The following is a 20,480-nucleotide window of genomic DNA, read 5'->3' as shown; positions in this document are numbered from 1 at the left end:
GATTAAAGTTTAATCAAATCTGTAAACCATTTCTTCCTCTTTTAGGTCTTCTAGTTTTATCATAAAAAACAACACAAAACAGCCATATCATTCACAATCAGTAATTTTTGCACAGTATGCAGATTTCACTTCCTAAAACGTCTGACGATTAATCACATAAAGAGGAAGCAAGGCAAGAAAGGCCAAAACAATCTGGACAGGACAACATATCTATGCATTTGGCAGATGCTTTCATCCAAAACATTCAAGCTACTAATAATTTTATTAGTATGTGTGTTTTTTGGGAACACCCGACCTTTGCATTGCACACGATGGACTTCCAACTAAGCTACAGGAACATTGACAAAGCAATCTATTGAAAAAAGAAAATTGCTTTAAATTACTTAAAGGAGACATTTCACAAGAATTTTTTAAGTGTCAAACAAATATTTGGTGTCGCCAGAGTATATATGCGAAGTTCTAGCTCAAAATACCCAACAGATAATTTATTACAATGTGTTAAAATTTCCACTTCGTAGGTGTGATCAAAAATGTGGCGTTTTTGGGTGAGCTTTTTTTAATGCAAATGTGTTGATCTCTGGCAGTGCCGTAATTGGATAGTGCAGATTAATTGGCGGTTTTATCCCCTTCTGACATCACAAGAGGAGCCAAATTATTCACATGCTTGCAGAGAATGGTTGATCATTTACACTCAATTAACACACTTTAACAGTGAAAAAGTCAGATTTTCATGATATGTCCACCTGGAACCGACTGAACAATTGGTTAATGCAATCTATGTAAACAATAAAATGCAGTTGTCTTCCAGCAGAATTTGGTTTGGTTACAGAATAAGTACTCAAAACGGTGACAACTGTATATAGCTGCAGTGTGTAGGCAGCCAGTTTTTTTCACAACCCATCAGACGAGGTCTTAAAGGACAGAGATGAGAATCTGTGCACTTCACCGATCCTCGCAGAGGTCATTTTCCTCTCCAACGTGCGTGCTGTGCTGCCTAGATTGAGGTTGAGACATGGCTTCCATTTCCAGCCCGAACAGATGGATTTTCCAACAGTGACAGACAGCCTGGCTTTGGGAATCACAGACGGTGGTATTGGCAGCGATTCGGAAAAGGTTGGATTAATCGGTATGTAGCGAGAGGGGGGAAACCTCTCTCCCATTCCCACATTCGCACCACCTCTTAGAATCTACAACTTGTCAAGAGCTCTTCACAACACAATGCAGCGAATAAAGTACAGAGGCTAAGAAAGGCCTGCTGAGGGCTTTTTCTTTTCTTCTTTCTGCAAGCATACAGCTTTTGTGCTGCGATCCGGGAGGAGGGCACAACGAAGTTGCCTTGGCATTGCAAATCTGTTTCTGGGCATTGATGGACATCGCCGTGCTGGAACGTTGCCGCACAGCAGCTCGATCTCTGTAGATTTCACACAATTGCCTCTCCTCCCTGCGAGCCCGGGCCCTTCATTTCCTTTCATTAAAGCCCCCAGTTGAAAACGTTAATAAAGGCAGTGTCTAATTACAGAAGCACAGCTCCATGGAAAATCATCAAGCTAATGCCGGTTGGCCAATTCATTTTTTTTGCTCCGAGACCGATTGATTTTATTGGAGAGCTGGATTGGTTTTGTTATCCGTTTGTCTTCTATTTTGAATGCAGAAACTCTGAAAGCTGACACATCAAGTCCTTACTGGCATATTATGAATCACTTGTATTTGGCAACTGCACTGATGGATGCTTGCCAAACTGTCTGTGACTGGGGAACTGAAACCAATTTGTACACCGATGACACTGTAGAGGTCCTCACGGAAACACCCGTATCATATAAAGAATGTCTGCCTAGGAGTAGTTTGCTTTGCGTTTCTATGTTAAATCCCTGTTCTAATCTGTGGGCTCTGTAAATTGAGGCTACGCCGCTCTACTTGCCCGCTAATGCTTGGTGCCTGTTTATTTTAAGTGATGATCCCGTTGTGACAAATTCTGCTGACTTGCTTTTTTTCCGCTGACAAGACTTGTCGGATAAATGGGGCCCTAACTGAGGTGCAGCTTAGAGCAGCTGCCCAACAGACGTTTACCAGCATGCGGTCTGGACCGCACATCTTCGCAAGTATCTCTCAGGGTCACACAAGCGATTGCACTCCAGATCCAGCCAATAGGACATCTACAACATCCCAAACACTACTCACCCGTGTGCTAAATTATAGTCACAAATGATCTTACACCTTTGAGCTTGACAATTTCTTCCTGCCATTCAGCTTTTCACCAGACTCTCCCTGGCACGTAATTGCACTCAGCAAGCCAGATCTGCTGAAAAGGAGCAGTGAAACGGAAAAAAGTGCAAGGAGAACCCGTAAGAGAACAAGTGCCGCCTGACAACGTCATTAGAGGAATGGGTGTTGAACTTCAGCTCTTGTGTCTGCAATAATCAAGTTCTCCAGGTTGCAGTGTTCACTCCCCTAGCGTACAGAGTCCCATAATTAACGTTCGCTCCTCCGATCCCCGAGACAGCAGAAGTTCAGGCCCTTCCCCAGGTGCACTGACACGGTGGAATGTGATAGGTGGGCGTGTTGGACGCCGATGTTTTCGTTGAATAATTCCCTTTAGGCCAAACCCAGACATGGCCCTCGAGTTCAAGGAGGACACTCGCACGATAGAAAAAAAATGTAGCTTGCTATCATTCACCGATAGGGTAAGAGCAGCCTCAGAGGCACTTGAGTCTGCACAACGAGTTGACCTGAGTGCGATCTGATCCCCCACTCACGGCTGTGTGCGATTTACGGCTGCGCCCAGGGCACAAGAGCTACAGAAGAAGCCGTAAAGACTGCCATCTGCAATCAGAGAATGACTTACATGCAAGTAATGGCCATAATAGGATGACAAAATAAAAGTCACCTTGATTAAGTTGGGGCGTTTGCTGATACCCAGCTGTTGGTTATTCCATATGGCTCTACACCTAAAAATATCCAACTGTACCATTAGCTTTCAAACTGTGATTTAAGCAACAACCCATGTTAATGCAAGAAAGAGCATCTTGGCAACACAATTTTGTTGCAACTGGTTGTACACAAGCACCATGGTACTGACAACCTCAACGAGCCTGATGATTGACACGCCACAAATCACTACCACAGTTATGATAAAGGCAAGTGGGGTCCTGTCAGTCATTGGCAGACAGCAGTCACAGGACTCAGGAGTCAGATGGTTGCAAACAACATGTTTACAGATGCTGTACCCTCCCAGAGAGCACCACAACCAAACACAATTTTTAACACTTCTGAAGAGATGAAAATCATAGGAGCGGTCAATATCACACTTTCAAAAATGGCAGAAAAGATTATTACAAATTCACTCGAAACTAAAATCTTTCATTTCATGCTTTCTTATCTTCAGCCACTGTGTTATCAAGAATTTCTTTAAACATCAGCTGTGAATCAGAAATATCTAGTCCAGAGGTTGTGATAACCCTGATTGAAAAATCAATAAAGCATATCTTAAGATTTTTTTCTAAAAAATAAAAAGTATGCATGCCAAAAATATTGCACATCACTTTACTTCTGCATCAGAGTGCTATTTGCTTGTCACACCAAGCAAAGCTTCACACAAGACAGCAAACATGCCTAGATGTGTGCAGAAATGTGAGCTTTACATACATGCACAAAAGCCTTTGTGTGCAAAAACAATGCACATTTCTGTGTTATAGATTATCAGATTCTGCCTATGACAATATTGAATTCCAGGAAGATATCCTCTTACACTAAAAGGCTTGATAGTTGAACTTGAGACTTATGGGAAGTTCCTGTTGTGTTGGGCTGCGTAATGATTAATTGCGACAAATCGTAAAAAAAACTTTTATCTGCAAACATTACATATATGCGTGTGTATTGTGTATAGTAATACATATGCATGTATAAATGTAAGAATTTTTTATGTTTATATATAATTTATATAAATACTACTTAAAGGGGCTGTCCGTAAGTTGAGAAATTTCTAACCGTTACTGACACCAGTGGCCGTTAAAGAAACTGCAGCCAGTCTCATGCTCGTTCTCGGTGGGCACACTCGTACGAGCATGACCACAACAACCAGAGTTGCCATAGCAACCACAGACAGCTCATTGAGATTCACCAGCATGTTTACAAATGTAAGAAAAGTTACAGTACTGTAAGGTTATTGTTTGACAGACCATATTTTAGCAAAATGTTGCAGTGCTACTTTATATTTTCAACAGAAGTCTACTTCTAAAAGTTTTGTAACACGACACTGTAAAACACACTCCGGACACTCACAATCTTAATGCACTCGTCCTCTGAATAAAGATAATTCATATAAGAAAGTAACTTTTGAAACGGTCCTTTGCTACATGCTATCGTTAGCATTACACCACAAAATAAATGCTATCGTTAGCATTACACCACAAAAACAATAACATAATATATTACAGATGCCCTGTAACTATGTCTTACCTTTGCAGTAAAAAGGAAACCTGCTCAAGGTCTGTTTTCATACCCAGCGCTGACCGGAGCTCCCTCCAAGAATCAAATGCCAATCCCATGTTTAATCTTGTCTCTTCCCCGACGCCCGTTCACGCACTATTTTGGCCGCACTAGATAAAGGATTTTTTTTTTAACTTACGAGGAGTTTCCATAAGTGTCTGGATTGTGCTGGAAGTTGGTCGCTTCTTTCCGTCTACAGAGTCCATTTGAAACATGCTAGCGATTGCCGCTGTTTACTAATGACTGCCGTACGCGTCAAACAGAAAAGAGCCTACAGGCTGATAGAGACAACCGTGGAGGACACTCAAGGTGTCATTCTTTCTATTACATTATGGTTGCCTCATAAATATACAAATGAAAACTCTCTTAAAGATTTTTTTAAGTAATAAGTTACATTCAGCCCCTTTAATATATAAATATATTTCTTTCTTAAAATTATAAATGCCCGCGTATGTGCATGTGTTTATTTATTTTTATACACCGTACCACGCATATGAAGTAAAACTTTTATTCTACAAACAATTAGTCGCGATTGATTGTTTTGCAGCCATACTGTTGTGCAATATAACACACTCCATCTTAAACAATACATTTTGTAAAATCTTTGACTTGGGCGTATTTCACTTTGACAGATTACATTAAAATATGTGCTTTGAAAAACTCAGCTCAATTCATTCTTCAACACACATTGATTTAAAATAAACAGATGACAGCAAAACAATGCCCAAAAATTGATCAAACATAGGATACTTTCCTTTAGTTCAGTTAGCTTATCTTATCCCGCACCCTTATCTTACAACTGAGACTTTCAGCAGTCACAAAAAACCTTCCCTTTGTTCAAAATGATTCGTGCAGATGTTTCATTAATACTCGGATGTGGAAAAAGTGATCCAAGACTAATGATGAGGCTCAGACTCTTCCTGATCTCTTCATCTTACAGAATGAGAAAGAAAGGTCAGCGTAGTGACGAAAAAAATTACTTCCATTTCCGAGCGAGACAGACCTGTTACATGACCTTTTCAGGAGGTTTTCTTTCAAGAATTAGTGTCATATCTAAAGACTGAATCCATCCAGTTTTTGCTGGATCTCTGCAACAAAAAGGTTAATCCAAGAGGCAATTATCTTTATTGGGCTTGGCCATCCATTAGTGTGCACGCAATCAATTAATCAATAGCCTGTTTTCAGCTCCATCAACAAGCTTCTAATAGGCTGAACTGTACGAGAGGATTACACTGAAAGGGTTTCGGTTTCCAGACCGGCTTCGGCTAATGACATTTACTTAAAAACCAAAGAGAGAGGTTGAAAAGCTCTTCTGCAGCAGGCCGTTAATGTTTAAGGACCACAGCTAAACAACAAGAGAGCTGAACCTTGAGCTTTTAGGAAGTACAACATGATGCTTTGCATTAGGTTAATACTCTAATCGACTTTCAAAGTACTACTCTAAAGTACAACAGCAATGCTTGATCATGAAAACACAATAATTGCATGACTTAGCCTTTTCTTTAAACAGGTTAAAGCACCAAAGGTCATCGCAAAAGGTTGTGGCGCCAGTTTGCAGATTACCTAGAGCGCCCTGGTCCTCCATAAATTCTTTCCAGAGAAAAAACTTCAAGCCAGCTGATTGAATGCAAACAGATTTTACGAATTCAGAGTAGTTCATTGTTTTGTGACACTGAAGGCAAAGTGTTATAAAGGCGAGGCCACATGTCCGAACAAAAAGAAAGTCTGGACATGCTTGACAAAATTGCAAAAAAAGAAAAGAAATATGAATAAAACACAAGTGGTGAATAATTCATCATATATTGCTGCCTGGGTTCCACATGAATGCACACAGCAACTCACGCTCTCGTCCGGAAGCACCACGGAACCGAGCTGCTGGAGTACGTCCGAAAACCAGAGGGGGAACATGGGGAGCACCAAAAAAACTGTGTTGGGCAACCATATAAACCACTTAAAGTAACAAACTCTCTCCAAGTCAGCCCACACACAAGCTAGCAAGCACTGACCACACAGACCTCAGCGTTTGTTTTCAATGAGGACAGAAAGGAATACATGAATGGGTAAAAGCTATGTAAACAATTACAGGCTTCAGAGGTTATCCCAGTTCAATCTTTATAGTGGATGAGATGGATTTGGGGCAAAGTCTAAAAGCATTCTTGAAGAAATTGGTTAAAATCTGAGCCTACCTTAAGAACATGAAAAATGCTACAGGGCTTATCAAAAAAGAGATGAAGTACAAATATATCCAAAACAATTTAGCATACAGGTGAACAGAGATCCGGGATCATCAAACTATATTTTACATAACAATGGCTTTTTTGAACACTCCCTTAATCTCCCTCCATTGGACAAACAAACAGATAATGCCGCCCCAAATGCATCATTGTTTGAGCTAATATTTTTAAATTAGGCTCAGTCACTTGATTAAACCACCAGAGGCCCTCATTTATAAAGTGTGCATTGATCGTAAAGTGTGCGTACGTAAAAATCCACAGCCAAGTCCATACTTATAAAAACTTTCTTTGACGTGGAAAAGAGCTCAGCGCCACATCAGGGTCTGAACAGATGTACGCACTTTTGCTTGTCTGATTGCTGCAGGTTTTTGAAAATTCTTGCTACTTGAAAAGGAGCAAGCATTTTATAAATAAATGAGGCCCCAAACTACAATTTAAAAATGTACACACGCTACCCTTATGTAGAGAATATTGTGAAATCTATGTACCTGCCAATGTCTTATTCTCACATGGCTTAATGGGCAAGGTGGACATGGTCCTTGCCACCGAAGCGGCTACTTTAAACGGTGGCTTGTCCTCGATATTCTGCGGGGGAATAGTCAGAGCAAGAGCAAAAGGAAGGGTTTGAAGAACAGAGACGCAACATGCGACAGATCTTAAGGAACTCTTCAGTGGGAGCGTTTTTCTTTGAAGTGGTGAACGATGCTCACCTAGCAGGTGTGGAGCAAAGACGGTGCAGGTTAAAAATAAGTCAAAGCAAAAAAAAAACATGCATTCCCTCCACCGCACCGCGGAGGCAACGCAAATGAAAAACCCCCATCATGCTGCTCACCTAGAGGTTATGTTAAACAGTTCTCTTTCTTCGAGGCAGCCGGCAATAAAGAAAGTCACAGATCAAATTCAGCCTGATGGGAACCCAAAATGAGCTCTGGACTAAATGAGGTTACACATCAGGCGGGTAAAAACAACAAACAAGCAAGCAATACCTGTGCACTCATGAAAACATTAACTAAGGCTGAACATTAACACTTGTTCACTTGACTGGAACAGGCACTAAAGAAATCAGGGCAGATGTAAATCTGATTAGACATACTCCAAATTAATATAATAAATAATAAATAAACGTGTTTTCTATTTGTTAAAACTGTTCCATTTACATTTGGCCACATAAATGAGTCTTGCCAAAACGGATATCAATAACAACCAGATGTATTTACACTAGGGATGTTAACAGTTAATCGGTCTTTGTTTAATTGTCGATAAGAATTGAATTGATCAAACTTAAACTTACGTGAAAAAGCAAGCACGTGCGCAAAGCACATACAGCCGGTGAAAAAAATGAAACAAGCGCACAGAAGTTAAACTAGCCATGATCACAATAATGCTTGATGCCAAACACATACCTGGGCTTTTTAACATCATGCGAGACACGGCTGTCTGCTAAAGCAACAAAATGGCATCCGCAGTGGATCTGATAGTGTCCGATACAGAAAATGCAATTACGGTTAGGATACTGAAAGCAATGACTCTCTACAGGGAAGCCTGCAAGATTAGCATAGCAACGCTGCTATACAAAGGGAAGACCAGAAGCCATTTTTAATGAGCAGATTAAAATGTAATCTTAAATTCTGTCAAGAAACTAAAATGTAAACTGTAAATTTAAACTGTAAACTGTCATTACACTCTGAACGCCCTCATCATATATCATTGATCATCATTATTGACTGGCTGAGGTGCTACATGCTAAACACTGTTGTGTGTTTTCTAATGGAAGGTTGAAATCTTCATTATATAAGCATCTTCGCTAAAAGTACTCCGCAGGTCTAAGCTGTGACGACAACGGGAGAAGTGCCCTTCGTGTGCTTCTTGGATATAATTACAACAAATGGTGTATCAACGACAAAAAAAGCAGAAAGCGAGGTGAACAACTAGAAAAATAACACTTAATGATAATAAAACTTATTTTGTCATGGACGCACTGACTTTTCATGCGACTGTGCAGAGTGCCCATATGAGTTATACTATGTCTATTAGTCATTATATTTCATTACAAGATCAAATTGAGGATTTTTATCAAAACATTGACTACATTGACTCATTTTACAATCCCACTAGCATGTTATTTAGACAAAATAAAAAGCTGGCGTTTTTACGCATACTTTAATGTAATTGCTATATGCCACTGCTGTAAAGGCTGTTAGCGATTATTTGATTGATTGATCGTTCATTTAAACGATCATCAAATATGGGTAATTGCATAAATTGACATCCCTAATTTACACTAGTTTCGTCTGAAATGGTCCCAGATTACATCCTGAAGTGGTTTGAGCGTCTCGAAAACGTTTCGGAGGGCATTTACACCTGGTCTTTTTTTCGGATAGCTATCCAATCAGAGAAAACACATGAAGTGACCAGGTGTAAAAAGCCCCTAAGAGACCATTTTAAGATTATTTTCTACTTACTTCTATTTTACAATTATAGGTATGTATTTAAGTGAAAGATTTTTTTTGTTTCATTCTGCCAGCCACCACCAACATTTCTACTAATTTCCTAATAAAAATAATGTTTTTATTAGCATTTTTTTTAATGAAAATTGAAATGGGAAAACATGGTCCATATAACAAAAAGATAGTGTTTTCTGATCTTGAATACTGCAGAGAAAACAAGTTCAAATTCAATTCTCAATTTCAGAAATATACATTTTATGGAATTACCCTGATTTTTAATCACATCTTTAATGTGCCTTTGTATCCTCTCAAGCCCTCTTAACACAGATATTACGGAAAATACACATAAAATGCACCCGGGATTTGTTCGGGATAGTTTGATTTTTGATTCCTTCACACTGCCAATGATTTTCAGGAATCTGTAAGTGCGTTCGCACACATACAGCAAAGATCCCGTAAAGACATGACATTTTTAAAGTCCTGCACTAGGTAGGTTTTTTCTCCGAAGCATCTGAAGTTTGCTTATCATCCATAATTTCTCTCTCTAGAAACACTCGTTTGTATTTTTGTTTATGACGAGACTAAAAAGGAAGCAATCCCAAAAAATTTACAGGACAGGTTTGCGTTCACACAGAAGTCTGTCTGGCAATTTTACGGATATTTTCTGGGACCAAAGTGCTGTGTGAATGAGGTTACAGTCTTACACATTGCTGTTGGGTGACTTTGTCGCTCATTAGGTTTGCTTTTGTCCACAGACACTGTACTGAAATGGTCGTAATACATGCAGAAATAACGATTCAAGAAAAAACTGGAGTGTCTCTTATTTCTGCGGCTGTATATTAGGACTGGGTTATATTGACCAAATTGGGATTAATAGTTAAATATCTCTATTGCCTACAAAGCGGAATAAATGTTAAGTCAAGCCTCATGTGAGATGTTACAAACAACTTTATTAAAACAGAGCAGGATAGCTTACATCTGACATCACGTGTACATTTCTGACAGACCATACCTATATCTCCAGCCTAATATATACACATTTAAACTTTTGCTCATTTTGGCATTGTATTATTTGCTGGCCATGAAAAATCTTTATCATTAATAGTTACAAGCACTGTCACAACAAGTGTTGATCCTACAGTGTTGTTAGTGCGAAAACCAATTTCACACTTAAAAACTCATTTTTGAACAGTGATGGTATTAACAGAGGACTGTAGTAACTGGGGAGATCAAAGTTTTACTATCAGAGATTCTCCATAAATATTAATATAGGTCTTATCTGAAGAGACAGTTTAACTATTACTGTAAAGGAATACAAATTGCACCATAAAATCTGTTAACTGTTACTGTACAGAAAATGCAAGTGGAGTTTGCCATTAAAACTCATTGCCACACAATGCTAATCAAAACTGCCCTTCATACATGATATTTTCTTTCAATGCGAGTCTAACAAATTTGTAGCTCATTTAATTATCTGCCATGAAAAGATTACACATCTAATCGCTTAGAAAACCAGCAGCACACCTCTTCTTAATAAACTGCATTATTCAAATCTGTATCATAAACAGTAGGGGACCTGGCAAAATGTTATACCGTGGATTCGTAATAGTATTAGTGGTGCTTAGTAAATCTATTAAAGTGTCAATCCAAGTTGAAGATCTCCAACATTTCACAAAATTCTCAGAAGCCGTCTACACAGCCCCCTTCCCAATTTTAACAACACAGCAACGGCTTAACCAGTGAACCATGAAGTGTCAGGCAATCACACAAAAGTCTGCAACGTCTCTGTGTGCCCTTTGTTTGATGCCTTCCATGTTTCAAAAGCTATGGCAGAAATCAGGCCTGTTGCACTGTTGTGAATCACAGTTCTGAGGGGAAAAACATTGAAAGTATAAAGTGGGGGAGAGGGGGTTGGGGTGAGAAAAGGGGAGTTGTGGGGTTCCTGTGGGGGATGAGAAGGGCCCGTGGTGTCAACAAGGCACAGGCTACGAAAGAATCTGTGCAAACTTTCGCACAAAGGAGCCCCTCAGCGCCCGAGGGCGAGAGAGCCATTCCACTGGAGAGGTAGTCAAATCAAACCATAAAACGGCTTGGGCGCGAGCCATGAGATCAGCTAGCATTTAAACAAAAACACTCTTTCTGTAGCAGGCCCCCCACTGTCCCTTCCGTCTACCAGTAGACTCGCACGCATCACACAAATTCTTCGTAGACGTATTGCTTTTTTAAAGCAACCCCCTTTCAAATTCCTTTATGATGGAGTCTGACCATCAATGAAAAATGTTTGTTTTCTTTTCTCACAGTAATGAAGACGGTGAATAGTAAGAGCTTTGTTTCGCAAGTCAACAGGGCAGACGCTTGGTGTGACCGAGACGGAGTTCATGATACAGCTCTAATAAAATGCGGCAAGCCTTGCGAATTACACCAAAGCTGTAAAAAAAACACCTACAGGGAGTGGACGGGGGTCACGGATGGCCCAGGGCAAAAGTGGGCCAATCTTCTTGTCTATGGCCTCTGCCACCAACCCAATTCATCAAGTACAAGTGATACTGGCTAAAGCGTGAAAACATTTGGTTTATGCACATCTTGCTCTCATTTACACTTACACCCATAAAAGCACAACCCTTTCCAGGATAATACGACTGAATCACAGGCTTCCTTTATGCTTATTTCTAAAATGATCCTTTTACAAGACAGGTACGCACATCAGAACATGAACAAGCTTTATTTACACCACTTCCTAAAGTGCATTAATATCGTCTCTCGTAGGGTCCATTCAGTGCTAAAAGTCTGCAATAAAGGAAATCAACATTGCGTAAATGCATCTACAGGCAAATACTTAAACCATGTTTATTAATACCACAAACCTGGCGATACTGTATAAAATAACTGGGTCATACTGTGTAATATATCTGGATCTTGATATCTGGGCCATAATTACTATAAAACTGTGATTCTTTAGTATGAATGTATAACATTTTATAACCTAACCCATTCATATTGTTCTTAACTATACCATGGACTACCATGCGGCACAAAATGTCTCCGCAGCCACACAAATCTGGAAATATTTTCTTACAATCTGAGATGAGTGTGAAGCTGGATCTAATAAGTTTGCTATAGAGGAAGGGTTGTGTTGCTTCTTTTAGCACTTTATTAGCATGCAAACTAGCGTGTTAGTGAGGTTGATGTTCAGACAGTGAAAACCACAGCACTAGCAGAAGACTTCCTCCTGGGAGCTGGATTACAAGTGCATGGCTAATACTCATGGCTTATGGTCACCAGAGAGCCCGGCACCCTCAGGGCCCATCTCCTAACACTAGGGCACATGCCACCCAAAGTTTCAGCTACTGCGCTACCAAAATGTTTCAAGTTTATAATCAATGGTCCTATGCAAGTGGAATGGTTGGCAAGCTGGCATCGTGGCCTGGGGCCAAAGTGAGAGTTCAACCCAGTTGACAGAACTGTTACCTACTTTATTAGGCAAATGATATGTTGTTACTACACATTATGGTCATTGATTATGCACATATGTTAAGAAAGGTGTTAAAAAGAATTAGTTTAATAAAAACCCCTGTAAAAATGGTTTCAGATGTAAAAAGCCAATAATTACAGGCATGGCAAGTTAAAATTTTGCTACTGGCCTGGCTATTCAGAGCACTCCTCATCCATTGAAAAAGTAAAACATAAATATGTACCTCAAAAAGTCTTCTATCCAGGAATTCCACTTGACCGTGAACCAATCAAAGCACAGCTCTGCAAATTCCTTTTTGAGGACGTGATTGGCTACTTGCCACCCGCTGTGCTTTTGGCAGGGGAATGAAAGATGCTTTTTTTACTCTATATACACCACTTATTAATTCAGAAGTCATTGATAGCCCTTGGGGGGGAAATTATGACTTTTGCATATTGTTTTCACATTTCCTGTATGTAAATGTTGGCTTCCTACTTGAGACCGGTTTCAAAATGCAATTTTTTTACCTAGGGATGCACCGATATGGAAATTTTGTCCGATGCCGATAACGATAACTCTTTATATTTGGGGGCCGATAACCGATATATATATATAGGCCGATAAATATTCATATTAATTTCACAATGAAAAACTCCCAGACCGCGGACATCTTGTCTTTGCGCTAGACTAGCATACTCTTCTTAAGCCCGCAACACGTGTCATCTTCGTGCTATGTCACAGAAAGCACCAATCAAAACTCCACATGGCCAGCAATGAGCAAGTGAAGTGGTTCAACAAACCGAAATAATCCATAATTTATCGGCTTTCATTTATCGGCCTAATTTTGCTATCAGACCGATAACCGATAACATTAAAAATAAGCAGTTATCGGCCAATAACGATATGTTGGGCGATATATCGTGCATCCCTAACTACACCTTGTCGTCTACGTGTAAAAGACAGAAAATTTTAACAGGGTCCAGGGTCACTTGTAGATATAAACCTACTTCATTGTCCGTCAAAACACAAATGCTCAATGCTTTTGCTATCTTAAATATGTGTATTTTTCACTCAGAAGAACGCGTGTGCACATGCATGTAGTGTTTATTTAGCCGTCTTTGTGTATCTGTGTAAGTACTAATCTTTTTGAGAGTGTTGTCGTGTGTTGCGTTTGTGCCGATACTATCGTCGATAGTGGGTTTTTTGGACGAAAGTTGCCAATAGTTATTATTACCATCATCATCATAGTTTCTCATTAACATGCACATTGCAGGCTTTTTCCTCCGTGCGAGGCTTTGAAAGCTTGTTATGTCCACAGATTCCTTCTTGCACACACCTGGACTTGTAATGCGAGGGTCTTGGACTCTTCCTCGCACATGAGCTTGTAGTATGCACGGCTCTGACATTTCATTGCATTAGAGCGGTTGTTAGGTGTGCAAGGGGTCAAAACCAGCGAGTGTGTTGTTCCCGCTCCCTGGCACGCAAGAAATTTCACGCCTGGGCTTTAATGATGCGCTCGGATGAATGGCATCAGTTTTAAGAAGTTTGCGGTCGTGACAGTGTTGCCCTAAGAGTAAATCAGCTTTTTTTGTCCACCAATCAAGTGCCTTGTCATAAATTAGTAAAAAATTAACAAATAAATAGATAAACTGTATTGGCGATCTCACACGCTGGCGATAAAACGATCTCACAAATGGGGCATATCGCCAAACACTATCATGAAATTTTCATAAATAGTTCCCTCAATAGTTTAAGTTATTAAGTACAGCTAAAACCTTTAAAGAGCATCTACATAAAACTGAACATCATACACAAATTACCTGCTCTCTTTAACATGCTATTAAAAAAAGTCAATGCTATGATCAGATAAAGGCAGCCCAAGTACATTATGCGCAGAAATATATAATCAACTAACAGTAATTAAGCAGAACTCTATTTGGGCTAATTACCCTCACATTAGCATTTGTCACACATGCACAGGCCACTACTTTATCTGAGTGAGGTGAGACCATGAAAAATTCATGATTTATTAATGTGATAACAGAAACACATAACAAAAAACAGTGGGACAGAGTACTCGCAGATGACAGGAGTGGCTCAAATTAAACAAATTAAACTGATGTTAACACCAATCCTTCCATGCAAATGTTACTTCAACTTTCACCCTACTTATCATTGAACGAGCCGTAATAACAAACGGTGTTGATGTTCAGCACAACGACAAGACTTGTTACTTTTACAGAGCAGTTCTATAAACAATCAAGTTAATACGGAATAACTTATGTCATGCACAATTTGGCCAGCTGGTTTGTATATTATTCCTCCTTTCTCTTTTAATTAGTTTTCTATGTTCTGTGAATCATTAAAAAGTCTGTGAACATGAGAAAGAGATTAAATGTTAAATTCTGTCCGTGTTGTGCCCTTGAACGGCCTATTGAGCAGGAACCACGAGACGGAGTTAATAAAATCTGAAATATCTAGTTATCAAAAGCCTGAAAACACAAACTTAATACAAAACCTGTCGACTTTGCAAATATTAGCCCTTCTTTTTCTGTGCAGTGACTCATTTTCCAGGAAACAAGATTTGAACAACTAATATGACCAAAAGGAATGCAGAATTCCAAGACGATGACAGAGCAAAGGGACGGATTTCCTACAAAAACTGAATAACCATTGAAATCATTCCCTTCATCTGTAACAGTTCAATGTGACAACTTTCACAAATCACACAGAGCCAGATTGGATTTCCTTTGCTCTTCCAGCTGGGGCAGTGACCAGCACTGTGCTTTGTGACACGGTACTGAATGAATCTATTGTTTAATAATGCTTGGCACTGCCGAGTTATTCCAGCTTGGTAAATTCCAAACCTAGGCATAAAGGCATTTCATTCGTAGGGCCAAGTCTCAGCTACAAACCTGGCAGGCTCTTCGTCGGACCACCGGTGACCTGAAGGCATTCAGATGCGAGTGATTTTAAAACCTGGAAAATCATCCAGTCTGAAAAGGTAAACCCATAAAAAGTTCAAATCCCTCTGGGTAATTAGGAGTGAATATAAAAACACAAACCTAGTAATTGGTAATTTCTCGCAATGTTTCTGCTAGAAATACCTTTCACTTTGTGAAGCAGTGAACTCAACTTTCAATTATTTTGTCCAACCCTACCAAAAAAAACCCACACAAATTTAGCAGACCCCCATTAGCTGGAGCATTTTTGCATGACTCGGCTCGCTCATGTCCCGAACAGCTGTTCTGCCTCGCACACACATACACAGACTTACTCCCCAATTAACAGCACAACATCTTGCTAAAAAGCACCTTAGTGGCATCATGGAAGTGAGTAACACGGTGCCAAAAATATCTCCGTACCAATGGACATTAGTGCCAACCAGGAGTATTCTACAACCTCCAGTTGGTGTTAAGTCTGAAATGTCTGTAATGAGCACTCAGGCTGTATTGAAGTGATACCCGCCAGGTAATTTCTCCCACAATGTAAATTACCCACAAATTCGAGAGGATCGTGATTCAAGGGTCATCTTTCATGGGTCACTTTTATGAAGCATAACAGATTAGGGAAAGTTAGATCTGGATTATTGAATAACTAACACACTGAGAAATCACAATGGCTGGACTGCAAACTATTGTGGGAAAAAATTTGCAATTATAGCTTATTAACACCAGGTTAGCTTTCTAATTATGCAAGGTCATCTGCCTACTCTCCCTGCTCAGAAAGGTGCTAAATTTCAACAGTATGAAACATGCCCAAACATACCCAGACTGGGTTGCTATATCATTTGAGACTTAGGCAAAATTCCCATAGCGAAATCTGATTAAGTTGTGAAAAAAGAGAAAGGATTACAGCCCACTACTGCACCCAAGACCTGGGCCTGTCATGTCAATAGCTCTTTAAATCAATAAAGCATTGTCTAAAAACATCCACCTGGGGCTCAATGATGCTCTCCACGACACTTGAAGCACCAAAAATATTCAACATGACACAACTCACTAAACAGCTCATGTAAAAATGGCACAGTGCTTCATAAACTGGATGGCCTGACAACATTTGGAAAACATATTTCAAGTGGTTGGAACTGCACTATATATACAATGAATAAGATTAGCAGCAGAGAAATTAGTATTACAAGTGACTTCACTTGTACTGTATTTACAGTATTATTACTCTTATGAACCTTAACATGGTTTAACTAGTTTATTAGCAAATATATAATAATTTTACTAATACTAGACAATGTTAAAATTACTATGGCTTTACCACAAATACCATAGTTTTAAGTGAAACCAAGCCTAATTTTCATAAAGGTATGCCTATAATGACACAAGAAAAAAAACACTTTGACATACTACAGCATTTAATATAGTAAACTTAAGTAAAATTTCTAGATGCAATAGTCGAACGTGAAGAAAAAGTAGTTACTATTTTTTAACCTTACTATAATGAATAGTATAGTATAGTGTACTATACTGTAGTATGATGACTATAACATACTATAGTACACTACAGTTTACTACAGTAAATGTAGTATTTTTATGTGGGCTGTAATATAAGCAAAATATAAATGTCAGTGGTACTCAAATACAACTTTCCCATACAAACGATTACCCTGGTAACTATTTTACCAAACTACCAATTACTTAAGTAAACCTATAATTAAATAAATGCTTTACACTTCAGAGTGTGTGTGGGAGGCTTTGAATCTTTTTAATCTTTAGTTGGAAGACAAGATTCAATACTGTGGCAACAACAGTGTATGGTGTATGGAGGTTACTAATTATTAGACATGAAGTGTGCATTAAAAGCGCACTAGCCCAACAAAAGCAAACACTTTAGTCGAAACTTACTTGTCATACTCGGCGTTGTCCTTATCACATCGGGCGTCCTTGTGTTTCTGCCAGTCTTTGCCATGCTTGCAGGTGGTGAGAAGAACTACATCCTCCGCGTTATGAACATGATGTAAGGCATTCCTCGTGTCCGAACCGATACCGGTCAGATAGCGTTTCCCTTTAAAAACCAGCATATATTTTCTAAAAGGTGGAATGGTGTTGTATTTTAAGAAGCCCCTCTCCCCACCGGTCCTCGGGTGATCCTTGGAGAACAGCGGGATGGAGACATCAAAATTGGGTCTGAAGTTCTCCGTGCTGATGCTCGCTTTGGCCAGCATGGCTTGACCGATGTCAAAGCCCAAGTCTTCCGTGTAGTCGGGCCATGTGCCTGAATACAAATTAAATATGAGGTGATTTCTACCATTGTTCCACAGGGGCAAGCTCTGCACCTTGGTTTTGAGATTGTGCACATATTGTGGAGACAACTGGTCTCGGTCAAGAGTGTCCAGACTTAGGATAAACAGACACGCTTGACTAGGGTCCGATGTGTAAAACGTCGAGCCCTCGATGGTGGATAAAATATTCTGATAACTTTCTGAAATCTTCTCGCCCTTCTGCTGTGGGTACACGTACACTTTGAACCCGTGTCTTTGACAGAGAGAGAAATCAAAACAGGACTGCATGCGACACCTCTTGCCCTTGTAAACGCTCGAGTTGACGTCTCGCTTTTGACGGGGCGAAACGTGAACGTTATATTCCTCCGTGTCGGAAAGATCCCCCGGGCTGAAGTGTTGTAAGGGGTCCGAGAAGTGTGGCCACGGTTGATCGGGACGATTGTATCCATTGCGGCTGCGCTCATGCCGGCTCCTGGAGCCCGTGGCCGCCGGGACACCACCTCCTCCAAAGTAAAAGAGCAGAACTAGAAAGGCGCCGGTCAAGAGCGAGATAAGATATCGTTTTTTGGCCTGCATGTGTCCTGAAGGCCAGATCGCGGTGTTTGGAAATAAATCTCAAGCGGTGGGAAGTTTTTCTCTCACAAACACCTCCTCCAGCTATAGTGCTGCTCCGCCATCTTCCAGCCTGCGAGGATTTACAACTCACGTCTTTCCTCTTCTTCAGATTCCGATCACCGATCAGCAAGCGTCCGATCCAACGCATGTGGGCGATTTTACACCGGTTTCCTCGCTCTCCCTCGTCTGTCTACCTGCAACATTTTACGACCTGTTAAGATACAAGCTACATTGTTAACACAATCAGGTAAGCTTACTCACAGATTCACTAAAATCAGTAACTGTTACTCTCACTGATTTACTGAAATGGTACACACATTGGAGAAATGCGTCGTACGGTCCGACTCGCGCTGGAGAGTTGCGGCGACGCCGACTCATAGAGTTTGTCTTTGAAGAGCAGCGAGTCCCATTGGAAAAACGTAAAGTGGTATTTAATACAGCGATTGAGGTTTGTATCCGATAACTAGACGTCCATATTAAACCGATCCACAGCTTAACTCCATGTATCTCCGAAACGTTAACGTAAAGTGCAAGTGGACACAGGACAGTTCACGGTAACCTCACGAATCCCTGCATTTCTCTTATTCCCGTGCTCTCCGTGGACCTTCACACACGCGAGAAGTGGATTTCCTCTTCATCGGGACACCGGTGTGGGAAGCGAGGTTTCCTCTGAAGAAACACAAAGACAGCGAGCGAGTTTCACGGGGTGTTTGCTTAACAAATAACATTAACTGAGTTTCTCGATCCGCGAGCCCGCTCACCTATTGCTCAGTTGTTCCGATTGTTACGCTGTTACATTCCAATCCCGACACGACGCCAGTGTGCGTGACGTCCCATCATGGTGCATCTCGCGTTTTCATTGGACAGAAGAACCGGATGGGGCGGGGCTTCCACAGCACCCATTCATTCCCGGGCAGACTCAGAGCGTCGCGGTTCTACAGAAGGTGGATGGGCTTCTGACGACTTTCACGTTAAACATCGACAAACTTTTTGATCTTAGGATATTTTTCTAAACTGCACTTTTAATAAGTATTTTGCCATATACTACATTAATATTAAGATAATAGTCCTGACATATAGAGTAGACTACGATCCGATCTTTAAAAACTGCTTATTTAAAAATAACTCTCTACTATAGCATCAACATACTTGTATTTGAATAAATAAGTTAACATGATTTAAACGTTACATTGATATTTATTTATTTGGCAGACACTTCATTTCAAAGCAAGTTGCAATTTACTGGGATCAAACCCATGAACTTTGCACTGCTAACGCAAATGCTTTACAGGAACACATTTTAGTCACTCGACATGTGAGTGATGTGCATGTTTACAACATTTCCAAAAATAACAGGAAAATGAATAAGGTCATCTCCCTCTGTGTTATAAAGCAAAGCTTGCATGTATGCTTCCCTTTTCATAGGCATCTCTATTCAATGTAAAGGTTCATCCGGCATCAGCCCGTTATATGAGAAATCAATTGGATTGACCAACTCAATAGAACATGTTAAAGGGATCTAGATTGTGGTGTTCTTAACATTACCAATGGGATCATAACTGCGCCCAGAAACAAGTGCTTGTTAATTCCCTATTGCTGGAGTGTTTAAGTATTTGCTTATTCGTTTAAACAGTAATTGAAAGAGGAGATGTGGACTACCAGAGGGATTTGCTTTTGTACGTAGCTGCAGATAAGAAGCCGGGCTCTATAGCACTTCCTCTTTCCAAAGCCTCACCCGGCTTGTGATAAAAAGCCCCAAATTTGGGCCACTGTAAACAAATACCCGCGTCTGGATGGGGTAAGCCGTGAGTTCAGAGAGTTCTAAGCCCTGGGAAAGACAAAACACCCTTTGAGAGTCCTCTAGCCTCCACTGTTCCAGGATCTGATAAATCTGCCTGAGATGATGTAACACGTTGCATTCCCTGAGTATTATGGGCAGGGCTGGGTGTAGTGATATCTACACAGGTGAACTTTAAAAAAAATCACCTAAAAAGAATTTAGAAATAATGTGGAAT

General features: G+C 40.2%; 1 protein-coding gene across 1 annotated transcript in view; it reads right to left on the bottom strand.

Annotated features, from left to right (window-relative positions):
* ext1b (exostosin glycosyltransferase 1b) overlaps positions 1-18,684 on the bottom strand; it is an 85,651-nt gene extending 66,967 nt beyond the window's left edge. Inside the window, exon 1 of the mRNA XM_065290475.2 lies at positions 17,474-18,684. Within this exon, the coding sequence (XP_065146547.1) occupies positions 17,474-18,426 (953 nt within the window). The 5' untranslated portion in view covers positions 18,427-18,684. The remainder of the gene's footprint in view (positions 1-17,473) is intronic.
* Positions 18,685-20,480: the final 1,796 nt, after the last annotated feature.

Source organism: Paramisgurnus dabryanus, chromosome 19 (assembly GCF_030506205.2).
Source record: "Paramisgurnus dabryanus chromosome 19, PD_genome_1.1, whole genome shotgun sequence".
Taxonomy (NCBI): domain Eukaryota; kingdom Metazoa; phylum Chordata; class Actinopteri; order Cypriniformes; family Cobitidae; genus Paramisgurnus; species Paramisgurnus dabryanus.
The sequence above is the reverse complement of the archived record's forward strand: the minus strand, read 5'-3'. Positions and strand labels throughout refer to the sequence as shown.